At 39.6% G+C, this 18881-nt stretch overlaps 1 protein-coding gene across 1 annotated transcript; it reads left to right on the forward strand.

Moving 5' to 3' along the window:
• Window positions 1-1810: 1810 nt before the first annotated feature.
• Window positions 1811-17794, forward strand: LOC124545259 (mitochondrial transcription rescue factor 1). The gene is made up of 4 exons (XM_047124139.1): window positions 1811-2218; window positions 2326-2462; window positions 2543-2615; window positions 17506-17794. Exons 1-4 carry the CDS (start codon window positions 1943-1945, stop codon window positions 17692-17694), a joined length of 675 nt encoding a protein of 224 aa, XP_046980095.1. The 5' UTR covers window positions 1811-1942; the 3' UTR covers window positions 17695-17794.
• The last annotated feature ends 1087 nt before the right edge of the window (window positions 17795-18881 follow it).

The raw sequence follows: 18881 nt of genomic DNA on the forward strand, positions 1-18881 counted from the left end.
GCCTACTGCGCCAGCAGCGCATCAAGCGGCCAGTAAGTTAAACTGCTCGGCACGATCGTGAAAACGAAAGCAAATAGTAGTTTTTTATTTTGGTTTTCACAATGGTTTTTACAAATGGGAACGTAGCGTAGTGCAATAAATTGCGGCAGCAACAACAAGAAGATACCAGATTTGTCTTTTTCAGGTTTCCTAAGGACCCTGAAAGGTATACACCATCATGTTACTAAACTGTATCGTGAGGATTTGCTTGCACGCTACATGTATATTCATGATTAATTTTCCGTTTTAGGAGTAAGAAAATGGATAGTGAATAGCAGACGAGAACATCTTATGATAGAAGACCTTGTTTACCTTTATAATAATGTTAAGTTTTTTCCGCTACACGTCGAACAAAATCAGTTCATGAATGCAGACAATAATAAATTCACTTGGAATGCAGTTAACCACATTGTTTGATATTCGAAATAACCCACTTCATCTGACGATGAAGAGGAAACTGCCACATGGTTTGATAAACCGTCTAAAGCTGTAAAACACTCACATGACACAGAAGCAGCCAATTCAACTCTCCATATATCAGTGCCAGATTCATCTGCATCGTCAACACAGACCTGCTTTGACGATGAAGTGGTAAAATTAAGTGCAGTTATTTGTGTCTAGAAAAGCGTGTGGAGTATCAAAAAGTGCAGATCGCAAGACTTCGTGCAAAACTGTTAGGGGACAAGGAAAGTGCTTATCATTTTTTGCACAGACAGTAACAGAAACTGTATCAGAAGGATCAAGTGATAAAGGACGCCTCTGACGTGTTAAGCCAGATTAGCCTGCCATCTGCAAGATTGAAAGCGAAAAATAAGCTGTTATCTGTTTTATGTTTCCATCAATGCGTGAATTACAGAGGTATGTGGAAGGCATACAAATTAAATGTGGGATAAGTGATAATATGTTCCACCTTTTAACACAAAAGGTACGGTACAACATTTCTCCGATATTGATAAACTAGCGCATATTTCATTGGATGAAAAGTCTCTAATGGCAAATTTGACATATGACAGCATGTCTGACAGTGTTATTGGCTTTCATGGCTTGGGGTTTATGCTCACACTATATTTCTCCAACTGTTTGGCAGTTGCTTGTCCTACTTAGAATAATCTGAAGATGAAGGGCATACTTGTTGCAACAGGCGACAATGAGTAAAACACAGTAGTCCTACGGAACAACAAATGGGCGTCGGTCCCTTTTGCATGTAGTGGTACATGTCTGCGCTTCTTATGTGTGAACCTATGTGTTTATATCCCGTCGATATCAAAGTGGTAAGCTGCAGTTCTATCCAACGTCACAGATGTTTCTTCACAAATCCGTTGTAACTTGCCACTGCACTCATGATTTTTTTCCCTACTTGCGCGTATTTTAGAATCATTGTTAGAAACATCTATGCCTTCTGATAATACGCAAACTCTTGGAGGCAAAAAAATAATAATTATTCAAATATTTCGTGAAGGGATGCAAAACAAACATTATGCTCATAAAACATCTAAAGTTCTCCTTTCTCGCCGCTTGGAAAGCTTTGGTCGCTCCAGCTGTAAAAACGGTAACAACTTTTACTGTAGTGAATGTCGCGACTGTCAAAAAGCTGAACTTTTTGTGTCGTGACAAAAGTTGCGTCTCATAGGTTGCGCCACTAAAAAACGGGGAGTTCATGCTTGCAGCTGCAGTATGCTACTAGCCGTAGAGACACTTTTGTTGCGCGTGTGAACTCGAACGAACCTTTTGATTTGTTTTTCATAGTTCAGCGCGGCAAAGATTGGAGCCTGTGTTGTCTGTGTATATCTATGCTGTAAGGGAAAAAAACTGATCTTTTGACTTGTGTTTCTAAGTTCAGCACGACAAAGATGTGTTCTGTGTATATCAACGAGTTAAAATTTTAACTCGTTGGTGTATATCTATGCTGTGTGGGGAAAAAAACTGCTTGCAGATTATACACTTTGCAGAACTGCCAGTGCAAGTGAATGTTTACAAACAATGCAACAAGATGTTACCAGGTTTGGTTAGTGTGAGAATAAGCAGACTATTTTATAAATCAGCACGGTCATTTGTATGTGCTAGGATTAGAGTCCCTGTAGGCTATGGACAGACACGAATTAATATAGTAGGCACATTGCCACAAATCGAAATACAGGCGCACAGGTTCAAGTACACGAAGAAACGAGAGAGTACCGAAGTGAGTAGAAGCACACGGCAAAGCTATTCCATAAATAATTTACATCAAAGTAAAATTTGACTAATTCGTGATTAAAATTCTGTAATAACACGTCTTATTGTTCGTAGGAAGACGAAGACGATGATATTGACAGTGTATCAGAAGTTTTAGACCCTTTGGATAAAAGCATAAGCACTAAGAAGTGTAATGTCACTTCGCTGCGTGTTGACCTGATTATAAAGGCTGGCATGGGAATGGCACGAAAGTCAGTGAGTTGGTGATACCGGTGTGTGATTTTGGTCAACTGCCGTATTGTTTTAATGCATAATGTTCTCTCATTTGCAGCAAGGTAGAAACAGCCTTTTATGAAAGTCGAATACGAGTAAATGGGAAGAAGATACTTAAGAAAAGTGTACATGTAAGTTCAGCATGACCTACTGGAAATAATCGTACCAGAATTCACTATGATATGATGCAACAATGGTTTAATTTAGTGTTTTTGAGGAGGGGTTTGTGGATAGATTTATCATTAGAAGAATAAAGCAAATGCCCATTTGTATAAGTTTATGTATTGTATTGTCCATACTCCTACTCAGGTTCATGCTTTTAGGTGCCTCCCCCAAAACCATTCTAGAGATTTTTGTAATTTCTTGTGTTATGTTCATTTTTCACCTAAATTTTTCACACGCAGTGCGAGGTAGGTGCACAATCCTGTGTACAAGACAACAGTCTTAAATATGTAGTGCCACTTGTGTGCTAAGATACTACTTTGAACCTGTTAAGATTTGCCATTGACAGATATGTCAAATAATAATCAGGACTGGTTAGGAAGAGTTCATTTGTTCTGAATGTTTAATAGAATGTAGATTGGATTTTATATTTATGTTGTACATATTACATATTGAATTACATAAAATACACTACATAATAGAGTAATATTCTTTATCTGATCTGCACTATATGTTGAGGGTTTACTCAGCCATCTTCATGCTTCAACAAAAACAGGAACACAGGATAAAGTATTTTGCACCGGGAAGACAAAAGTTGATGAAAATCAGAGGATAGGGTGTAATCTCACGTTCAGTGTACATTACCAACAGAATCACAAAATAAGTTCTTTCTCGACTTGATGTGATTTATTTATCCAGGATTGTCTCACATTGATATAGGACTTGTCATAATAAAATGAAAATAAGTAGCTCAAAATGTACATACACATGAATACATTTCATGATACCTTTGTCAGTGTATTTGAAAACAGTTTCCCTAAGAAAACAGTTAAACATAATTGTAAGAAACCATCTAAAAAGCTGTGGCTTGCCAAAGGGACAAAAATATCTTGTAAATGGAAAGGGAAATGTATCTTGTAGGTAGAAGGAGTAATGATCCAGAAAAAAATCAGACATTATAAAAACTACTGCAGTGTATTAAGAAAAGTTATTAAAAAAGTCCTGAGGTATGTGCATTATCATTATGTCTGAGATTAGCACCTCTGATAATAAAATTAAAATAATTTGGAATATTGTTAAAAGGGAAACAGGACAACCGAGAGCACCGGAAGACAATATTTCTATCAAATTTAATGAAAAGCCAGAAGCACAAGATATTTTTTAAGTGTAGTTGAGAAAAGAGGATCCAACTGTTCATTGGAAAATACAAAGCTGTGTATGGAAGAGGCAATACCTATATAATTTGACAAAACTGAAATTCAGCCCACCTCTCTTACTGAAAGTAGGAAAATAATAAATTCATTCAAAAGCAAAAGCTTCCATGGAATTGATGGCATTTCCAACAGAGTACTAAAAGCTTGTTACCAAGTAGGATTCTAAGCCACAAATGTAGTAGCTTACTGAAACAGGGCATTTTTCTGGATAGACTGAAATATGCTATTGGTAAACCATTGTTTAAAAAGGGGGATAGATCTGTTGCTAACAACTACTCACTTCCGCCATCTTATCCAAATTCTTGAAAAAGTAACACATTCAAGAGCAGCTTCAAAAAAAATGAAGTGCTAACAAAGTGTTGTTTGGTTTTCAGAAGGGCTTTTCAAGAGAAAATACTGTATGTGCTTTCACTGATCAAATATTAAATTCTCTGAGTAACTGAACGTCACACATTGGGATTTTTTATGCTCTCTCAAAGGCTTTTGACTGTCCGAGTCATGATATTCTTCTAGGTGAACATAAGTATTGTGGAATGAGTGGGACAGTGCACAAACGGTTCAATTAATATTTAACTGGAAGGTTACAGAAGGTTGAAGTTAACAGTACAAATAGTCTGCAAAAATAGGCAGAATCCTCTAACTAGGGAGATATCAAGAACAATATGCCACAGGGTTCCGTCTTGGATCCCTTACTGTTCTTAAAATATATTAATGATATGCCACGCAGTGCTCATGAGAATGCAAAGCTAGTTCTTTTGCTGATGATACAAGTATAGTAATCACACCCAAGAAACAAGAATTAGATGAGTAAATTGTAAAAAATGTCTTTCAGAAAATTATTAAGTGGTTCTCTAGAAACGTAGTTTCACTAAATTTTGAGAAAATCTACTATATATAGTTCTGTACAGTAAATGACATAACACCATTGATAAATATAGAATTTGAACTGAAGTTTGCTAAGGCAGAATACTCCAAATTTCTGAGTGTGTGGTGGATGAGAAATTGAATTAGAAGAAAGCCATTGATGATCTGCTGAAACATTTGAGTTCAACTACTTATGGTAGTAGAGTTTAATATTTTGGGGTAATTCATCAATAAGAGAAAAAATATTCATTGTACAAAAGCACATAATCAGAATAATAACTGAAGTCCACCCAAGATCACTTTGCAGACATTTATTTCAGAAACTGGGGACATTCACAGTACCTTTACAATACGTCACTATGTGCTCAAAAGTATCTGGACACCTGGCTGAAAATGACTTATAAGTTTGTGGCACCCTCTATTGGTAATGGTGGAATTCAATATGGTGTTGGCCCACCCTTAGCCTCGATGACAGCTTCCCCTCTCAGGGGCATACATTCAATCAGGTGCTGGAAAGTTTCTTGGGGAATGGCAGCCCATTATTCACGGAATGCTGCACTGAGGAGAGGTATTGATGTCAGTCGGTGAGACCTGGCTCAAAGTTGGTGTTCCAAAACATCCCAAAGGTGTTCAATAGGATTCAGGTCAGGGCTCTGTGCAGGCCAGTCCATTACAGGGATGTTATTGTCGTGTAACCATTCCACCAGAGGCCATGCATTATGAACAGGTACTCGATTGTGTTGAAAGATGCAGTCACCATCCCCGAATTGCTCTTCAACAGTGGGAAGAAAGAAGGTGCTTAAAACATTAATGTAGGCATGTGCTGTGGTAAAACAACAAGGGGTGCAAGCCCCCTCCATGAAAAACACGACCACATCATAACACCACTGCCTCCGAATTTTACTGTTGGCACTACACACTCTGGCAGATGACTTTCACTGGGCACTCACCATACCCACACCCTGCCATTGGATCACCACATTGTGCACCGTGATTCATCACTCTGTACAACATTTTTCCATTGTTCAGTCTTCCAATGTTTATGCTCCTTACACCAAGTGAGGTGTCATTTGGCATTTACTAGCCTGATGTGTGGCTTATGGACAGCCGCTCTACCATAAAATCCAAGTTTTCTCACCTCCCACCTGTCATAGTACTTGCAGTGGATTTTGATGCAGTGTGTAATTCCTGTGTGATGGTGTGGATAGATGTCTGCCTATTACATTTTAAGACCCTCTTCAGCTGTCGGTGGCTTTGTCAGTCAACAGACGAGCTCGACCTGTACTCTTTCGTGCTGCACGCGTCCCTTCACATTTCCACTTCACTGTCACATCGGAAACAGTCAACCTAGGGATGTTTAGGAGTGTGGAAATCTCGCATACAGACGTATTACACAAGTGACACCCAATCACTTGGCCACGTCTGAAGCACATGAGTTCTGCTGAGTGCCCCATTCTGCTCTCTCACAAACAATGTCTAATGACTACCGAGTCGCTGATATGGAGTATCTGGCTGTAGGTGGAAGTACAATGCACCTAATGTGAAAAACTTTTGTTTTTGGTGGTAGTATATGTTCACTTATAAAATTTGTTATTAATAACCCATCCAATTCAAAAATAATAGCAATGTACATAGCTACAACATCAGAAGAAAGGATTATCTTCATATTTTGGGTTAAATCTGACTTTGTCACAGATAGGGGTGAATTATGTTGCCACAAAAGTCTTAGGTCATTTACCAAACAGCATCAAATGCCTGACAAATAGCCAGTCAGCATTTTAAAACAAATTAAAAGAATTTCTGAATGACAACTCCTCCTACTCAACAGATGAATTTTTAGATATGAAGTTGCTGGATTGAGACATGAACTTGGGACCTCTCCTTTTCACGGGCAAGTGCTCTACCAACTGAGCTACCCAAGCACGAGTCATGACCCATCCTGAGAGCCTGGGTAGCTCAGTTTAGAGCACTTGCCCTGAGAAGGGAAAGGTCCTGAGTTTGAGTCTCGGTATGACACACAGTTTTAATCTGGCAGGAAGTTTCATATCAGCGCACACTCCACTGCAGAGTGAAAATTTCATTCTGGAGACATGCTCCAGAATGTGACTAAGCCATGTCTCTGCAGTGTCCTTTCTTCCTGGAGTGCTAGTTCTGTAAGATTTGCAGGTGAGCTGTGAAGTTTGGAAGGTAGGGGGTGGAAGTAAAGCTGTGAGAATGGGTTGTGAGTCTTGTTTGGGTAGCCCCGTTGGTAGAGCACTTGCCCACAAATGTCGTATTCTATGGAACAACTTTTAATGTAATGTAGCATAAATATTTTTTGTGAAGATAGGACAAGTGATCAGTGGTGGCCTTGCTGAAAGAACCATCCTGGCATCTGCCGGAAATTATTTAGAAAAACCTCAATCAGGATGGCTGGACACAGCAAAATCCATCATCACGAATATGAGGTCAGTGTCTTAACAATCACACTGCCTCATTTGCTTGGTCACTATTGTACAAAGTTCTTTGATTTAACAAAATTTGCACCAGATAACTTATATTATAAAACATAGTTTTGCACTGCCTCGCTGTACACGCGAAGGACACCTGCTGGTGACTCCTCAACCACAAATATGCTGCTGTGCAACTTGCACTTCCCAGTCTATATGGAAAGTTAGGCCCATTAACATGGACGTCTTTATGTCCTCCCCCTTAGTCTACCTGAAAAACTGAATCAGCATTTGCACATGATGAGTAAGATGTTGAGCTCAGGAAAGAGATAAGACATTGCTGTTACACTCTATAGACCACGAATACATGATTTTTCTTGTAAAAGTGTTAGGCCTACACTGTGATCACATATTGTAATATGTTATAATTGTCACATTTCATTATTAATTACTCCCATGAGTCCAGTAAGTACTCCTTTAATTGTGTAGTATTTTTTGCCCCAGGTTAGTCTAATGTCATACTTATTTTATCAGTTTGTATTAACAGGGACAGTAAAACCTGAAGAATAACCAGTAGTCCAGCAGTGACAGCACTGTTGTGGCTTGCACTATCTGCTAAAGCCGTGTGACAGCACTGCTCAGTACTGGTTTTTTTAAAGGTTTACTGTCCTTGTTAATACATTTAAAAAAAATCGCATTAGACTAATCTGGGACTGCTCTATCATATGAGCATGTAACATTCTGCTTCAAAAAATTTTGTTTGTAACGGGAAACAAACTGAGACTTTCCATCTACACTGGGTCTCGCAAGAGAGATGCGATAAGCAGCATTTGTTTGGGCTGACTCCAGCTACACATTTCAAAAACAAATGAAATGAGTCTACACTTGCTTACAATAGTCCACAGTAGCCTATGGTACTTCTGCAACTCTAGTGCTGTGAATGTTTTTGTTTACTTATGGAAGCTAGTGAAACCACCATAAAGACTTACTCTGTAATGTATGTTTGTAGGCTACAATTGTTAAATACTTTATTCCTTTTTGAGCTCACTCTATTCTCTAATGTTATGAAAATTTGCAACACTATTCACTTTGATACCACATGTTAGGAACATGAAAAATATTTAATGATCAGAAATACAGATCTTTGTCTGTCACTTTGAGCATTCAGTATTGAGGGAGGCCCATGCACTAATCAGTCTCCAAGTACTGCAATAGGGATTTGTAAGATTCTCAAGTGGCCGACCAGGTCATGTCAGCCTGGTCATGTCATAGTTATTTCATGATATTTCGGCAAACAGACTTGTTGCCATCATCAGATGGTTCCTGATGACTACTGCTCTGCTCCTTTCATTGTCCTATACGAAGGGCGTTTGAAAAGTCCGTGTAAAAATAAAAACTACCGTATTTACTTGAATCTAAGCCGCACTTTTTTCCGGTTTTTGTAATCCAAAAAACCGCCTGCGGCTTAGAATCGAGTGCAAAGCAAGCGGAAGTTCTTAAAAATGTCGGTGGGTGCCGCCACAACTTAGTTCTGCCGTCGAATATATGTAGCACTACACAGCCATGCTTTGTAGGCACAAAGATAAATACTGACGCCAAAACCTCTGCGTCAGTAAATAAATTTAAAAAAAAAAGGTGGAAGACAAGGTTTTTTTCTCCGCGCCGAGTTTCGACCACTGCATTTTCATACATTATCCAACGAAGTAAATACAAATTCCGTATTGTTCATCTTCGAATGTAGCAGCATTTCAATGTACTACGAAAACCCGACTGGCAAGAATGTTTAGGATGTTTGTCAATATGGCCGACTCTACGTTCTGAATTTTTTCCTATCTGTGAGAAGAGATGGTTGCTAATAGGAACTTTTATAACTTGTGAATCACATGCTGTATTCTCATCACCATAAGAATAATACGAATATAAGCATTTTGCCATGTATTGTTTCGTGTTTGCTGCTATCTCATTTAAATCCTGTCTGCGTAATAAACCACAAAACTAGAGTGAGAGAACAGCAAGCACGGAAGAATATACATATTATGTCATGCTTATATTCGTATTATTCTTATGCTAAACAGTGATACAGTCAGAAATGAAGCACAACAAGTCACTAGATTTTTAAATCTAAAATGACTCTAATTTCTGTGCAGAATGTAATGTACTAAAGAGGCGTCTGCAAAGATTTTCAAATGAAGAAAAATTTTCGCTAAACTCTCATTCACAACATCTTCTATCACAAGCAGTCTATTATTTGGTTCTTGTTGATTATTATCAAAGAAAGCAGCAGTGTAAGTAACAACAAATAGCAGTCTCTTGCCATTGTTTCGCTAATGAGACGATTCCTCTTTTTCTTTTTTTTTTTTTTTTTTTTTTAAAATTGGAAGCGGCGGTAGCGCGCACAAAAGCAAGACATGCCGCGAGCGGCAACAGGTCGTAAACACTCATTATCAAAATGCGACAAACAATGCATGACATAGTACAATAATGCATTTTCAGCTTAGAGTGACGTTAACACCTATAACAAAGAGAACGGCACTTATCAGATCAAAGAAAAACAAGCAATCAATTCAAACCAGACGAAGCACGTGAAAAAGGAAGGGTTGTTGTTGTTGTTGTTGTTGTGGTCTTCAGTCCTGAGACTGGTTTGATGCAGCTCTCCATGCTACTCTATCCTGTGCAAGCTTCTTCATCTCCCAGTACCTACTGCAACCTACATCCTTCTGAATCTGCTTAGTGTATTCATCTCTTGGTCTCCCTCTACGATTTTTACCCTCCACGCTGCCCTCCAATACTAAATTGGTGATCCCTTGGTGCCTCAAAACATGTCCTACCAACCGATCCCTTCTTCTAGTCAAGTTGTGCCACAAACTTCTCTTCTCCCCAATCCTTTTCAATACCTCCTCATTAGTTACGTGATCTACCCACCTTATCTTCAGCATTCTTCTGTAGCACCACATTTCGAAAGCTTCTATTCTCTTCTTGTCCAAACTAGTTATCGTCTGTGTTTCACTTCCATACATGGCTACACTCCATACAAATACTTTCAGAAACGACTTCCTGCCACTTAAATCTATACTCGATGTTAACAAATTTCTCTTCTTCAGAAACGCTTTCCTTGCCATTGCCATCCTCTCTACTTCGACCATCATCAGTTATTTTACTCCCTAAATAGCAAAACTCCTTTACTACTTTAAGTGTCTCATTTCCTAATCTAATTCCCTCAGCATCACCCGATTTAATTTGACTACATTCCATAATCCTCGTTTTGCTTTTGTTGATGTTCGTCTTAAAAGGTACCCGTATAAATACGGACGGAGTGACTGACGCATAGCAATGGCTACCTGGTAAAGCTTAACTGCTAAGCTTACGACTCGAACCAAACTACTGTAGCTGTATCGTCATTCATTCGACCTAAATTGTCTCATATTACAGTGGACCAACTTTGTTTCGATTTGGAGATGCAGCCTAAAACTTTTCTCTCTCCTTGAACTTCGAGTCTCAAATTTCAGGTGCGGCTTAGTTTCGGGAAATTTTTTTTCCTTGATTTCGAGTCTCATTTTTCAGGTGCAGCTTAGATTCCAGTGCGGCTTAGACTCGAGTAAATACGGTACTCACGTGTTTGGGGTAAACCTTTTTTGTTTATCAACATAGTCTCCTTTTAGACTTACACACTTCGTCCAACACTGTTCTAATTTGTTGATCCCTTCCAAATAATCGGAATTGTCCAAGTTCTCAAAATAGCTATTAGTTGCTGCAATCACCTCCTTGTCTGAATAAAATCTTTGCCCTGCCAGCCATTTCTTCAAATTGAGGAACAAATAGCAGTCCAAGGGAGCAAAGTCTGGAGAATAGGGGGGGATGTGAAATGAGTTGGAATCCTATTTCAATTAATTTTGCGACCACTACTGCTGAGGTGTGTGCTGGTGCATTGTCGTGATGGAAAAGGACTTTTTTGCAGTTCAATCGCTGGCGTTTTTGTTGCAGCTCGGTTTTCAAACGGTCCAACAATGATGAATAATATGCACCTGTAATAGTTTTACCCTTTTCCTGATAGTTGATGAGGATTATCCCTTGCAAATCCCAAAAGACAGTCGCCATGACCTTTCCGGCCGAAGGAATGGTATTCGCCTTTTTTGGTGCAGATTTTCCCTTGGTAACTCATTGCTTAGGTTGTTGTTTGGTCTCAGAAGTATAGTAATGTATCCAAGTTTCGTCCACAGTGACGAAACAATGCTTCAAGTCCTGCGGATTCTTCCTGAACAGCTGCAAACCATCCTTGCAACACTTCACATTATTCCGTTTTTAGTCAAGCATGAGTAACCACGGAACCCATCTTGCAGATAGCTTTCTCATATCCAAATGTTTATGCAAAATATTATGTACCCATTCATTCGAGATGCCTAGAGCACTAGCAATCTCACACACTTTAACTCTTCTAGAGTCGTAACCTCCACAGGGTGTCCAGAACGTTCAGCATCACTTGTGCCCATATGGCGACACTGAAAATTTTAAACCACTTATAAACTGTTCTAATCAAAGGTGCAGAATTACCATAATGTTTATCAAGCTTCCTGAGGCGTTTTGCCTTTCATAAAGTAATGTTTAATCACCACACAAAATTCTTTTTCGTCCATTTTTACACAATCACTCGACTTGATTCACACGAATGCCAAACACAAAATATGGCTGAAACTTGGTGTGCATTCTTTCCGAAGATGCTACTAACCAAACATGACCTCAATATGTGCTGGTGGTGCCATCTCTCAGACTTTGCACGGACTTTTCAAATGCCCCTCATATGTGCTAGCCATTAACCCCCTCCACCACTCTGTCCTATTGCTAGCAGTGTGGCCACCACTGTGGATGGTGGCAGCGGTGGAAGTAGCAGCACCCAGCTGGTCTCTAGTGTCAATGCTATCACTGTCAGGTTCAGACCTCACTGTATAGGAACAGTTTTCTTTTTGTAGGCTCCATGCAAAGTACATCATCTGATTCAGTTGCAGGTCATTAGCTTTATTAACTATACCATCTTGGGCTCTTATTTCAGTGGCATCTAAATCATGCAGTGTCAATTGGAGGAAAATTGCCCAAGTATTTTGGTGTCTTTGTAGTCCAGTATGGCCAGTTTTTATACTAGTCAGCCAGCCATGACTGATCTAGTGGTCTGGCATGTTTCAGTATGGCATGCATCTTCACAGAATCTCTCTTCATACAGTTTCCCCACTGTATTGTTTGACATTCTGACCAGTGATTTGGTAAACTCCTGATTTAGAAAAGCCTACACCGTCCTTTACTGAGCTTACTAGTGTCGATGTTTTAGGGGATAGGCAAAATTCACATTTAATGTTATGTCATACCAAGATCTTGCCAGTTTTTCTGAAAGTATTGCCGACAAACAGGATGCACACTAGTGTATTGTGCTGTTCTTTTTCTTCAGGCTGAACACACTGCCCAAATGCATGTCTTATCTGCATGCTGCTGTACCGATTTCATTGGAATGTCTTCTCGAGGTGCTTCAGCTCTGTCCCTCAAACAAGGTGCATAAAATGTCTTCACATTGGAAGTCATGGTGACTACTGGAGGCATACAAGATACAGATCAGTGTGTGTGGGTTTTCTGCACACACTACTTCCTGGTTTGCCTTGTGATTTTTGTTTCACTAGGACATCAAGAAATGGAAGGGTGCCATCCTGTACCACCTCAATAGTAAATTGTATATTGGGGGGAAGCTTATTCAGATGATGAAGAAATTCACTTACACTGTCCTGCCCATCTGGCCGGGTGACAAATGTATCAGCCATATAATGATAGGAAGTGCAGCAGCCACACAGATAGCAAAAGGATCAGAGTGGTGGAGGGGTAATGGCCAGCATATATAGGGTGCTGACAGGAGGCAAGCAGCAGTCATCGGGGACTGCCTGAAGATAGCAGCTAGTCTGTTTTCCAAAAAATCATGGAGTAATCATGACATGACTACAAAGATTTCTACAAGTTGGAAATATGTCAGGGAAACATCAGATCGCATATCAAATACCTTTATGGACAGGAAGTGTGAGATTCTGGACAAGCTGCAGAATATGGAGCATCTGCTCTGCTCACTCACATTCCTGCTTAGTTGCTGTATTTTGATACTATCTTTTGCCAAGATATCTCACGATGTAAGGACTGCAGCGGTAGTTTGCATCACAACATAAGCCAGCTTGGTGCTTGCTTCTGCCTGGATACCACCTGAAAAAAAAATTTTTAGAGGTCCATCTCACAATAGCTTCAGCTTTCTCTCCTATTTCATAGGAGTGGGTTGACTGTCACTTAGGTACAGGCAAACAGCAAATGAAGAAACTCTAGAATCAACAAACCTCAAAGCATTACAGAAAACCATGCAGGACTGCTTAAGAAACTGTGATCAGCTTTACAGGAAGAACAGTCAATGATGCAGCAATGTTGGTGCTAGAAAAAGGACTCAACTCCTATGTCACTACCAATTGTGGACATAATAAAAAGTGTGGAACAGGTAACTGATGCTCTGCCGACCAATGAGGCCAGAGTAGTATGCCGTGAAATGTGCCATACACTCACGAGTGCTGCACTACCGAAAAACAACATTTCAAATGCGGAAAGAGCAGCCATCCATGAGTAACATAACGATCCAGTGTTGGTTGCCCTGATTGCTGATAAAGGGAATGCTGTTATCACACAGAATATAGCCAGAAAATATATGGACTTCCCAATGATGTAGCAGATAGGAAGATAGAAGGTGATCCAACAAGTCGCCTCCAGAGAAAACCCATCAAACTTCTTCACTGTACCTTTGATGCAAAAACTGTTAAGAAAATTCAACCGCTAGCTGCTGTGTAGCCACGACTGTATGGGCTGCCAAAGTTCCATAAAGAGGGTACTCCATTGCACCCCATAGTTTGCAATATAGGAGCAGTGACATAAGGCTTGACAAAACACCTGACTGCCATTCTGAATCCATCTCTGGGGAAATTCGACTTCACATCTGCTGTTCCATTCATTTTGCACATCATCTAAAAGAACTTCCACTCAGTGATAGTGACCTGTTGGTGAGTTTTGATGTAGTGTCACTCTTCATCAGGGTACCTCTGAAGGACTCCATGGAGGAGTAGTGGTAAAATTAGACACCAATCTGACAAGACTCTTAAAGTTTATGCTCACTTCAGTGTACTTCGTGATCAATGGAAATTATTATTATCAACAGATGGACAGCATCCTCATGAGATGCCCTGTTACTGGTTGTGGTGAATTTGTTCATGGAGGATTTCTAAGAGAAGGTCCACAGAACAAACCCAACAAAAACAAACTTGTTTCTATTGTCACTTGAATGACATGTTTGTTGTCTGGCTACATGGATGGGACACCTTAAATGAATTTCTCCATAACCTGGATTCACTGCACCCCAACATGCAGGTTACCGTGGTTGTGGAACAGGATGGTACCCTCCCATTTCTTGATGTCCTAGTGAAATGGAAACCACATGGCAAGCTGGGACACAGTGTGTACAGGAAACCCACACACACTGGTCTGTATCAGTGTGCCTCCAGTAGACACCATGACTCCCAGCATGAAGGCTTTTCATGCACACATGTTCACAGGGCATGATCCACCTGTGACTCAGGCAGTCTTCCAACTGAGCTGAAGCACTTTGAGATGACATTCCAAAGAGATGGATACAGCATCAACCAGATAAGGCATCTGTTTAGAAAGTGCGTACCTAGACAAAAGCATGACATTATCACACTCAGTGAAGGATGATCGAGGCTTTCACAGACCAGGAGTCTACCAAATCCCTTGCCAGTGGGGCAAAGCATACAGTGGGGAAACTGTACACACAGTAGAAGAGAGGTGCCATGAACATAGATGCTGTATTAAATCGTGCCAGATCACCAAATCAGCTGTCAGCTCTCATAGTATAAAAACTGGCCATACCGATTGTGTGTTTAAAGAGGCCATTGAAATCAGGGTCCAAGATGGTCTAATTAATGCAAATAGTGTGCTGCAATTGAGTTGGGCATCAAATCCTGCACTGAGTGTAGAAAAAGAAAAGCATTCCTGTAGAATAAGGTCTATACCCGACAGTGGCAGCACAGACACTAAAGATCAAAGTTTGGAGCTGGGGGTCACCGTCACCACCACCACCACCACCACCACCACCACAGCAGCCATGTGGATAGCAATAGGAGTGGAATGGTGGAATCGGTAATGGCCAGCTTATATCCAATGGCAGGTGCAGAGCAGCAGGCATCAGGGACCACCTGAAGATGGCAACAAATGTGGTTGCTGAAAGATTGTGGGGTAATTACAATGTGACATAGCAAGACACCCAAGAATTCTAAAAGTTAGAAATATGCTGGGAAAATGTCTGACATGGAATCAAAGAGAAATTTACCTCAGTTACAACATATCGCCCCACTCTCACAGTTGGTGTAAGTATCCATGAAGCATCAGTAGCAGTTGGAGAAACAAGATGGACTACAGAGGTGGTGTGTGTCCATAATACGCAAACCACTGTGAAGTAGTGGTAAAATGTACCAGTGGCATCCTTGGAGGTAGGAAGGTCTTTTTGCTAAATACTACTGAAGAAGTTTACAGCATCAGCTTATTTGACAGAACAATTCTCCTTCCTCCAAAGTTCACCTCATAAGGCCAATACAGACAAAATAACTCCCTTATTTTGTCCGTATTGAAGCTTGTACAAAGCCATACAGACAATTTTTCCCCTTGCTCTTCCTAGAAGAGTGAAACAGGGAAGGAAAGGACTAGCAATTGTGCAAAGTGTAGGCTGCCATGTACTGTAGCTTTTGAAGCATGTAGATGTAGCATATAGCATATGCAGGTGATTTGTTGGGGGGGGGGGGGGGGGGGTCATTCAGCCAATACTAGTATCAAGCAACAGCAGAGAGGTGTGATGTAGGATACATAACATTGGTGTGTGGTGAAAAAATTCAGTTTTGCTCCCAATAAAATATATTATTCAGTGCTAAAAGAGAATACTCCCCATAAATGCAGCAAAAAATTGGGAAGATGCTAACTTGACAAATAGTATATGAGTAGAATCTTTTTATTGGAGACCAGTCATCCAAAAGTTTCCAAATGACATTTTCAACATCTGATTGTAAGTACAGTTAAATGACAAAAAACTTATCATTTAGGAAATATCTAAATACTTGGACATACATTAAGATGATAAGAAATGCTCTAGTCCATCCATAACCTGACAGTACACAAAGCAACGAAAGTAATGCACAAACTGGCCCAAGCAGACACTTTCAAATTCAAACACTTGCACAATATCACACAAGGCAATTGTCTGCTACACTAATGAGCAAAACATTATGACTGCCTGCTGAAAAGGGTGTTGGTCCACCTTTGGAATGTAATGCAGTGACAGTTCTGAATGCCATGGATTTGGCAAGTCCTTGGTAGGTTTCTGGAGGCATGTGGCACTAGTTTTCTATGCACAGGTTACACAGTTCCAGTAAATTATTGGGCGAAGGTTTGTGAGCACAGAGCTGGCACCTGACGGCTTCCCAGATCAGTCAAATTTGGTGCTCAAACATCAGCATGAGTTCACTGTCATGACCATCAAATCATTGTAGCATGATTGTTGCCTTATGGTGTGTACAGTTTTATTGCTGCAAAATGTCATCAGTATCAGGGAGGACATCAAGAATGAAGGGATGCAGACGGTCAGCAACAATGTTCTCATAGTCCACAGCTCTCTAGTGTCTTCAATTACTGCCACAGGTTCCCAAAGCAAAATGCTGCATCCACAAGCCTTCGGCTGTGGTTTGGTGCATGTTGTGAGCAGCTGTTTGCCTGGATGACAAAGTACCTAGACATGACCCCTGAAATGGTGTAATAAGAAACATGTTTCATATGACCAGGCAATTCATTTTCAAGGATCAAAGGTCCGCTTTCAGTGATCCCATGCCCACCGCAATTGTAATTGACACTGTCATTGGGTCAGCATAGGAAGATGTAGGAATCTTGGCTGTAACCATCAGCTGCATCGTAGAAATATTGTACAATTTCTAAAACTTGTTAGATCACATATCAGAATTTTGTAAACATGTTTTACAATATTTATGACTTTAATATGACTCCTAAACAAGCAGTAATCTAATAATGTTTACATTCAAACATTTGACAGTCATTTTGAATAGACTACTTACTCACATCCTTTTTGTTTGTTCACAGTGATCAGCAGTATGAGCTCCCGAAATATAGTGCATACATTGCTGTAAATCCCATTATTTTGTAGATGTATACACTTCTCTTCACATTGTTAACGGCACACAATGAACAATACCAGCAGTTTGTACTTTTTGTTGCAGGTAAATGTTGGTGATGAGATTGATATAATACGTGGACCAAGTTCTTCAAATCCAGATTTTCTGGTTGTAACTCGGATTGAGTTACTGTCAGCAGCTCCAAAGGACGATTCTGTTGTCGTGCATTTGAAACGTCATAAGAATTTAGTAGTTGAAAATTATGATGAACCGTGGAGAGGTTCATTGGCCTGAGCATCAATTTGTTCAATACAGAAATGTTTTTGTAACATTTTACTAAATATGATTGTTAGATTTTCACTGTTTTCATGAAATAAAATATGTTTTTTCCTGACCTTTCTTTTATAATTCCTTATTCCTAATCATGACTCTAAACTTGAAAATAGGGCACGGTTTGTAACACATGTACTTCTTAAGTAATTGCATAATGTCATATGAGGCTTCATTTAATGCAAAATACTATAGGTGATACATAACTGACACTTAACCACAGGTGAGGTACAGATATTGGGCTAAGGACATAATCTGCCTGTCAGTACAGGCTTTGGCTCACCAGGCCACCAGCTGTAAAATAATATTGCTATAACTATTTCAGTTCAGTACTCTCTCCCAATATTAAATTTGTGAAAGAAATTAATCAGTGTAACATTTTGTTATTATTTTTAATGGGGGACTGCAAGATCCATTTGTGTATTGCACAAAAAATTTACAAAATTGTGAATGGTTTAGATTGATTTTAACTGGATAGTACCAGTTGCAAGGGTTATCCACATCATCAGATTCTCATAAATGGAATATTCTCCAACAAATTGTCGAAATCCATACTTGACTGAGACCAACTCTGCACTGCACTAGCAAAAAAAGTATGGTGTAATGAACTCTTAAAGTGGCTTTATGTGAAATTGAAGTACACAGTACAAAATCTGCCATAAGGACTTATCTGTCTGACCAACTCTGATTCAGCCTTTGCTTGATGCTACTTGTAACAGTTGAGTGATCTTTTATCTGTTTTCCATTTTCATTTCTCCACTAGAAATAGTCAGCTTCAGTGAACTATACAATTATCACATTGTTGATAATGGCAGAAAGTGTTGTTTCTATACCATTTCACTACTAGGGGGCAAAGACGTATGTATCACCCAATTTTCTTATAAAACTGAACACTGACAAAGAAACAATATATATCCAGTCAATGTATTGCTTGCTCATATCTTAATCATTCAGTCTGCTTTATTAATCATCACTCGGTTCTCAGCATTCTTATGTTATTAGTCTCCACTCACTTAATATCCTTGTAAAATGCACCCTGAGTTAGGGTTTTGCTCACAAAGTTAATCTGTATAAGCTATGAAAGGAATCTGTAGATACTTTCATAGATAACAGGAAAAAATATTACTCAGTACATATTGTCTCTTTCTTTC

Source organism: Schistocerca americana, chromosome 1 (assembly GCF_021461395.2).
Source record: "Schistocerca americana isolate TAMUIC-IGC-003095 chromosome 1, iqSchAmer2.1, whole genome shotgun sequence".
NCBI lineage: Eukaryota > Metazoa > Arthropoda > Insecta > Orthoptera > Acrididae > Schistocerca > Schistocerca americana.

Excerpts from the sequence above, each read along its gene's own strand:
- LOC124545259 (XM_047124139.1), top strand. The coding sequence starts at position 1,943 with ATGCTGTGTGGGGAAAAAAACTGCTTGCAGATTATACACTTTGCAGAA. Across the intron at positions 2,219-2,325 it reads AGAAACGAGAGAGTACCGAA|GAAGACGAAGACGATGATAT; the intron begins GTGAGTAGAAGC and ends TATTGTTCGTAG. Across the intron at positions 2,616-17,505 it reads TACTTAAGAAAAGTGTACAT|GTAAATGTTGGTGATGAGAT; the intron begins GTAAGTTCAGCA and ends TTTTTGTTGCAG.